Raw genomic sequence first — 8815 nt, forward strand, 5'->3', positions numbered from 1 at the left:
AAACCAGCAAAGGACCAGCATAAACCAGCAAAGGACCAGCTCAAACCAGCAAAGGACCAGCTTAAACCAGCAAAGGACCAGCATAAACCAGCAAAGGACCAGCTCAAACCAGCAAAGGACCAGCTCAAACCAGCAAAGGACCAGCATAAACCAGCAATTGACCAGCTCAAACCAGCAAAGGACCAGCATAAACCAGCAATTGACCAGCTCAAACCAGCAAAGGACCAGCATAAACCAGCAATTGACCAGCTCAAACCAGCAAAGGACCAGCTTAAACCAGCAAAGGACCAGCATAAACCAGCAAATGACCAGCATAAACCAGCAAATGACCAGCATAAACCAGCAAATGACCAGCTTAAACCAGCAATTGACCAGCTCAAACCAGCAAAGGACCAGCATAAACCAGCAATTGACCAGCACAAACCAGCAAAGGACCAGCATAAACCAGCAAATGACCAGCACAAACCAGCAAAGGACCAGCTCAAACCAGCAAAGGACCAGTTTAAACCAGCATCCCAACTTCAATACATACCTAACCAGCATATGCTGTTTTTTTCAACAGGGAAAACAAGTTACTTCCAGCTTAAACCACCTTGTTTTAGCTGTTTTTTTCAGCAGGGGTATACATATACATTATGTTTTGAACATTTTCATACGCTCAGAACATAATATAGGATACACATCTGCGGTCATTCAAGGTCGCCAGCTCAACCAGATTGGCTGGTCTAGGCTCCGTTCAGCAGGAAATCACTCCATTCAATAACCTGAAAACAAAAAAACAAAACACAAACATATCAGACCTTATACACTTTTGAAATAAACCATGAATGCATTTTTTTTCTAACTTTCTCCTATTCTCCTATAATTATTTCCAGCTGAATTTTGATGGTTCTATTTGAAACCTTCGAACATTAAAAAAAAAAATTAAATTTTGCCTAGCATCTCTGAACATATTAGTATGAAAGTGGAAATCAACAGAAAATAAGAGCAAAGCTGGTAATGAATGAGTTCAGCATCGTCCACACACTCTCATGGCAGTTCTTAACTACTCAGCAGCACTTTGGTGAAATGGTGGCTAAATCTTATGGATTTGTACAATCTCATACATTTTGTGGGGAGGACCTTCACGTTTATTTTTTGAATCATACATAAAAATCACATCATATGAATTCATTCTAAATCGACAATAGTTATGTTTTCTCATGAAATCAGTTTGGCATAGTTACTCTCTCATGGTTTGTTACATTGTTCTGACATACATTACATTTGAACACTTTTAAATTAGTTCATGCCACTAGATATTAAAGAGACTGATTTACTCAGCCACCGTCACACACACGCCCGGCTACCTGAACAGGTGCGCTCCTCTTCAGGATGGTTCTGGAAGCTGTCAATGATTCTAGAACTCTACAGTAAACGCCTTTTCACACAAGATGATGCTGATTGGCATCTTTATTAATACTTTGTAACAACCCAGGTACATTTTCCTTCTTTTAAATATGGAATATTATTCTCACTCTTGATTGTTATATTTACATGAGCTACAAGAAGCACGGAAACACTCCAGATGTTACCAGCGTTACATTACTTTTGGGAATTATTTTGAGAAGCAAACATGTACTGACCTGATCTTGAGTTGCTCCTATTCACTGTTGTCTTCTATGTGTTTCTCCTCAAGTTGTTGACTGCAGCGTGCAGTGCCAACACCGGTTTCATGTGAGTCGTGTGTGTGCCCTTCTACACTGCTATTATGCAGATCTCTCGTGAGATACCACGCCTCCAAGCAAAGGACCAGCATAAACCAGCAAATGACCAGCATAAACCAGCAAATGACCAGCATAAACCAGCAAAGGACCAGCATAAACCAGCAAATGACCAGCATAAACCAGCAAATGACCAGCTCAAACCAGCAAAGGACCAGCTCAAACCAGCAAAGGACCAGTTTAAACCAGCATCCCAACTTCAATACATACCTAACCAGCATATGCTGTTTTTTTCAACAGGGAAAACAAGTTACTTCCAGCTTAAACCACCTTGTTTTAGCTGTTTTTTTCAGCAGGGGTATACATATACATTATGTTTTGAACATTTTCATACGCTCAGAACATAATATAGGATACACATCTGCGGTCATTCAAGGTCGCCAGCTCAACCAGATTGGCTGGTCTAGGCTCCGTTCAGCAGGAAATCACTCCATTCAATAACCTGAAAACAAAACTAAAACAAACAAACATATCAGACCTTATACACTTTTGAAATAAACCATGAATGCATTTTTTTTCTAACTTTCTCCTATATTCTCCATATTATTTCCAGCTGAATTTTGATGGTTCTATTTGAAACCTTCGAACATTAAAAAAAAAAATTAAATTTTGCCTAGCATCTCTGAACATATTAGTATGAAAGTGGAAATCAACAGAAAATAAGAGCAAAGCTGGTAATGAATGAGTTCAGCATCGTCCACACACTCTCATGGCAGTTCTTAACTACTCAGCAGCACTTTGGTGAAATGGTGGCTAAATCTTATGGATTTGTACAATCTCATACATTTTGTGGGGAGGACCTTCACGTTTATTTTTTGAATCATACATAAAAATCACATCATATGAATTCATTCTAAATCGACAATAGTTATGTTTTCTCATGAAATCAGTTTGGCATAGTTACTCTCTCATGGTTTGTTACATTGTTCTGACATACATTACATTTGAACACTTTTAAATTAGTTCATGCCACTAGATATTAAAGAGACTGATTTACTCAGCCACCGTCACACACACGCCCGGCTACCTGAACAGGTGCGCTCCTCTTCAGGATGGTTCTGGAAGCTGTCAATGATTCTAGAACTCTACAGTAAACGCCTTTTCACACAAGATGATGCTGATTGGCATCTTTATTAATACTTTGTAACAACCCAGGTACATTTTCCTTCTTTTAAATATGGAATATTATTCTCACTCTTGATTGTTATATTTACATGAGCTACAAGAAGCACGGAAACACTCCAGATGTTACCAGCGTTACATTACTTTTGGGAATTATTTTGAGAAGCAAACATGTACTGACCTGATCTTGAGTTGCTCCTATTCACTGTTGTCTTCTATGTGTTTCTCCTCAAGTTGTTGACTGCAGCGTGCAGTGCCAACACCGGTTTCATGTGAGTCGTGTGTGTGCCCTTCTACACTGCTATTATGCAGATCTCTCGTGAGATACCACGCCTCCAAACACATGCTGAACATGCCTTCATTGGATAGTCTGTCAGAGCAGCTTATAAAGGCTAGAGTTATTAGTGTAACTAGTGTTATTATTCACAAACTAGACTTGTGATGACTTTGCAAATTTACTAAAAGTGCAAAATGTATAACTTTAGGGGTACAACAGCTTGTCAATTAGGGCAGTACCCTTAGGGGGACATCTTTGTACCTTCTTCACCTCATAGGGTGCATATGATAAGAGTACATATTACTACTGTGAGGGCTGGGAAATCCAGTCAAATACGTTTTCAGCTACCCCTAGGTTGAAAATAGACAATAGTGACCCGGTCCCCCTTGGTAGAAATCGCGGTGAACCCAAACAAACGTTTTTGGAGAGACCTAAAAATGGCTGTCTGCTTGACAGTCCTGCATCCAACCAGCTTCAGAGGATCTGCATAGAAGAATGCCAGCAAATCCCAAAATCCAGGGGCCTCATTTATAAAGCATGCGTACGCTCAGATTTGATCTTAGAGTGTGCATACGCTTAAATCCACGCCAACGCTCATATTTGTAAAAACTGCCGCTGACGTAGAAAAATGCTTGGCACCACGTCAGGGTCTGAGCAGATGTACACACTTTTTCTTGTCGGAGTACTGTAGGGTTTTGAAAATGTAAGCGGTTCTTGCAGCTCGCTGTTCTAAATGAAAGGATTTGGACGATGCTGGTGATCTTTTATATGTTAATGACATTAATTAGGAGTCGTTTACAAGGCAGAGAGAGCTGAAACAATTCAGTTGCGCGCAAGTTGAAGATCATTTGGGATTCAAAGATTTCACATCTGAAAGAGAGGCGCTTTCTGTGCGGACGTTCATTCTGTGAATCACATGTACGCATATTTGAGAGATGATCGTAAGATCAAATTTAGGACGGTTTCTGCTCAACATTTTATAAATGAGGCCCCAGGCGTGCAAAGCTTGTCATGTCAAATCAAGTACTTGAGTTAAGGGTCTGAATACTTATGCCAATGTGATCTTTCAGTTCTTCTTTTTTAATACATTTGATAATCTGTTTTTTGCTTTGTTATTATTGGGTAGCTATGGAGTGTAGTTTGGTGTGGGACATTTTTTTTTTTTTATTTGAGCATAAAGCTGTCTGTCTTCCACAGAAATATTTCTGCACTTGCCATTTATATTACAAAGAACTTACAGTGCATTCAAGCTGTGTATTTGATCATGTCTCTCAGTAATCAGCCCCCTGAATCAGACATCGCTTCCACCATGTTCTGCCAGTTGTGTTCCTAGAATCACAAGTTGATATATAGTATAAAATAAGTGTAAATTATATATTTGTGTGTTACGTATAAATCAAATTCATACAGGTAAATCAGTTATAGACACACCGCTGCATCATTAGGAGATAGTGCCCATATTTACATGACATTACAGATGGAGGAATTGCAAGAAAATTCCAAATTGTTTCAAATGGTTTATAAACATCTGTTTTTACATTTCGTTGTTGAACTTTGTTGGTTATCTTTTAATACTAAACAAGAAATTACACAGCATCATATGACACCCCTAATTTTTGGATTACATGCATGTTTTTGCCATTTACTGGGATGCAAACTAATTTAAAAAAGTGAAATGTGAACTTTTAAAGCAAACCATTAGTTATGGCGGATTAAATAATGTAGAGATCAGTCTGGCACTGAGATTTCCTGCACATATTAAAAAACAGCAATCCCTTCTGTTTCCTGTAGGGGTCATTACAATGCTTTACCCTCCAGAGCCTTCGACTGCTGGCACAAATATAAAAGCTTTTAAGCCTTCTGCTGAAAAAATGTGACATCAGCTATTTGAAAGCTTTTAAAACCCAGCAGAGATCAAATACACACTTGTCAATGGACGTTTCGTTTATTACAGCATGAATTCATGAACAGATGTGCTGAATAGACTACATTACAGTACAGTAAAGACAGAGCGTATGACTTATTGTGTCATATATCAATATAATAATATTTGTTTAAAATATATTTTTATTTGTTATTTTCTGACATTTAAGAGGGACTAGATAGGCCTATGTCTGAATTACTGCAACTGTATTAATACAAAGCGAGAGAGAGAGAGAGGGCCTTAAAGGAATATACTGTAAAATGTTTTATCAGTATGCAATAACTCTCTTTTCATTATAATAACTGATCATTACTACGTAATTATAGTTTGTAAATTGACTTTATATTCTTCATTAGTAATTAAATTTGAAGTGGTCAGAAAAGTGGGCTCATGAAAAAGTATTGTTTACTAAAAAATAAAAAATCTGCAACCCTGAATCACATAATTCCAAACATTTTTATTATTATTATTATTTTTGTATATATAGCCTACACAAACAGACATTTTGAATGCCAGTTACAATCATAATAAAAGGGGGCTGGAGCGTAAGACTTTCAGCAATGAAAAAAAAGTACTATAAAAGTATTTATAAAAGTATAAATTCATGCTAAACATCTCCCTTTGTGTTCCAGAAACAGAAAATCATACCGTTTTGGAACATGATGATATTCATTTCTTGAATCCACTATTATTCTTTCACAGCGTAAGAGCTATGGATTATCAATACATGCTTGTCTTTTTATTCTTTCTTTGCTATAAAAAATACCATCATTTTAAAATCAATATATTTCCAAAGTCAATATGTTCCTCCTCAAACTATTTCTCCATCATCAGACTTCAAAATAGCTTTCTTTTCAGCATTTCTCTCTGCCACCCTCGCTCTCTCCCTCTCTTTCTCCCTGTAATACTCCTCTTTCAAGTTTTCCCTCTCTCTGCGCCTCCACCCTTTGGCGGTCACATGGTAGAGATCGACATTATTGCCCGAGTATGCGTCTCTGTAGGTGGCGCGGTACACGGCCTCCCTTGCGACCTCAGTGGCCTCTTGTACGCTCATTCCCCAGTAAACACTGCTGTCCAGGATCGAGTATGCATAGGGAGACCCCGAGCCCACAGAGAACAGCTCCCCCTGCAGGCGCAGACCGTCACTGCACACATAAATAACCCGTGGGCCACATATTCTCGAACGACTTCTGACGACTTGTTGAGAAGTAGCAGCTATCAATGGTTGAGGCACTGAGGCAACACTTGCTGCTGATTGGCCGCTTGAATCGCTGGCTGTGATTTGATTGGTTGGAGTATTTGCATGTTGAGGCACTGAGGCAACACTTGCTGCTGATTGGCTGCTTGAATCGCTGGCTGTGATTTGATTGGTTGGAGTATTTGCATGTTGAGGCACTGAGGCTACAATTGCTACTGATTGGCCGCTTGAATCGCTGGCTGTGATTTGATTGGTTGGAGTATTTGCATGTTGAGGCACTGAGGCTCCACTTGCTGCTGATTGGCCGCTTGAATTGCTGGCTGTCATTTGATTGGTTGGAGTATTTGCATGTTTCTCTGTAATTGGTTGCTCGTGTTTTTCGTCATCCCCATCCCATCCACACAGTGTGGCTGCGACGCACAGCTCCGTACCTTTGAATGGATGCAGCATGTGGGACAGCAGTTTGGCAGCGCCCCCTGTTGACAGCCTGCGGTGGTGTCGAAGCTGGTACAGCCTGAGCTCCCGAGCCAAAATGCGCTTCCAGAGTGCACAGTCAGCCGATGTCCCCGAGGTGGTGCCGACCAGGTGAGAGTGGATAGGTAAGACCTTCGGGGATGCTGGACAGGCCACCAGCCCCGAGCAGCTGGAACGCGTGTCGGCTGCGGCGATCACACCTCCCTGGAACGCGAAGCCGAGAGTTGTGGTGCCGTGAGAGAGAGTGAACGGTAACGGAACGGAGGGAGAGACGGGGAAAGGTGTGGGTGGGGGAAGAGAGATGGACGGCAGAGAGGGGTGTAGGTGGTCTATTTCCAGTAACTTCGTCGGAGCTGAAGTGAGGCTAGTTTGGCCAAAGTTTATTGGGCTCTCTGTGAGGTATTCAGCTATCGGCATGTAAAACTCCAGAGGACTCAAGCCGCCCCTCCCAGGCAGCCTTGTAGAAAAAGCTTCTCCGTGAATCCCCCCTCCGGACAGATGAGTGGAATTTTCCGGCATAAAGGACCGTGAGAGTGGAGCACTCCATTGAGGGAACAGTGGGGAGTTGTGCAAGCCGCATACATCTTGCAAAGCCATAAACTAATGTGTAGATATACAATAAATTGTAACTCTGTCAATTATTACACTGTATGACATGAACTGCAAAAACATGTCATATATGAGTTGTAAAGGGTTTCAGGTCATTTTTTTTCTTTATTCACCCTTGTCTCCTTATAGGGCTATGGGTCAGTTTGTTGGTAAAGAAGTCCTGGTTTACTTCAGAATTCGATTCCACTCTGCCTTTCTGGTGTTTATATCTTCTTGTGGTGGTGATTGGCTGTTGAAAGAAAAATAAAACATGCCGAGCCTCTTGGACCACCACGGCTCTTGATCCACACTTTATTCTTATGGAAAAGCAAAAGCAATGAGTACCATAGATCCAGAATAAAATATCCAATTCTCGATCCACTTGGTGTCTGTATTCAGTTCAGTCTTAACCCACTAGTATCATAAGCTCAATAAGTAACTACAGCTGTAAAGAGCCTAGATCAAGGGCTGTTTATATAAGCACAATTCCCTGATTGACTTAACCAGAAACGCATGAAAATGCCAAAGTAAGCCTTTTAACCCAAGCTTGACGATTCATGCCATGCAATTTCATTTTCAAAGCATAGCATGTTTTGTGCTGTTGTGCTGTATTGTTACACTAATACTCAATCACCCATACAAAGAATAGAGTAGGCCTTACAGCATCATGCATAATGATCAGGCACGACAATTTTTTCTCTACCGGTGCTAAGGGGGGGCTAGACCAATATGTGGGGGTGCTAAGAAAATAAATGATATTGATGACGTCAGAGTAAACCGGGGCTATTCAAAATTCTGACAGGGCTATAGCCCCCCTAGCCCCGGTGTAGCGCCATCACTGATAATGATATACTGTAAATAGGGCTAAACTATTTTTCAAACATTTATAATGTTACAAAAGATTTATATGTCAAATAAATCAAACTATTTAACTATTTCTTACTGTATTATTTGACCAAATAAAAGCTTTGACGAGAGACTTATTTTAAAATTGAAATGATCCCAAACTCTTCCAAATTTGGACATTTTCACTTTGGGGTGTACTCACTTTTGTGGCCAGCGGTTTAGACATTAATGGCTGTGTGTTGAGTTATTTTGAGGGGACAGCAAATTTACACTGTTATACAAGCTGTACACTCACTACTTTACATTGTAGCAAAGTGTCATTTCTTCAGTGTTGTCACATGAAAAGATATAATAAAATATTTACAAAAATGTGAGGGGTGTACTCACTTCTGTGAGATACTGTATGTAGCCTATTTTAACTTTGGCAACAGGGCATTTTATATCATAAATGTTGTTTATTTAATTTTGATGTTTAATGTTATTGCTAGAAAATTGCAAGGTTACACATATTAGGATTGAAATTAATTAAAATAATGCAATCCTGCCAAAGCTTGTGTATTTTTCAGCAATACAAATTAAACATCCCAATTAAATAGACAGCAATTCGAAAATATTATAATAAT

The 8815-nt window shown here is 39.8% G+C and overlaps 1 protein-coding gene across 1 annotated transcript; it reads right to left on the bottom strand.

The window, feature by feature from the left end:
- Positions 1-5897: 5897 nt before the first annotated feature.
- On the bottom strand, positions 5898-7331 carry psmb11b (proteasome 20S subunit beta 11b). Its single transcript, XM_016230151.1, has 2 exons — positions 6575-7331; positions 5898-6361 (listed from the first exon to the last, which is right to left on the bottom strand). The coding sequence occupies exons 1-2, from the start codon at positions 7275-7277 to the stop codon at positions 5898-5900; spliced, it is 1167 nt and encodes a 388-aa protein (XP_016085637.1). The 5' UTR covers positions 7278-7331.
- Between the last annotated feature and the right edge of the window lie 1484 nt (positions 7332-8815).

This window comes from Sinocyclocheilus grahami, unplaced genomic scaffold, assembly GCF_001515645.1.
Source record: "Sinocyclocheilus grahami isolate Dianchi unplaced genomic scaffold, SAMN03320097.WGS_v1.1 scaffold364.1, whole genome shotgun sequence".
NCBI lineage: Eukaryota > Metazoa > Chordata > Actinopteri > Cypriniformes > Cyprinidae > Sinocyclocheilus > Sinocyclocheilus grahami.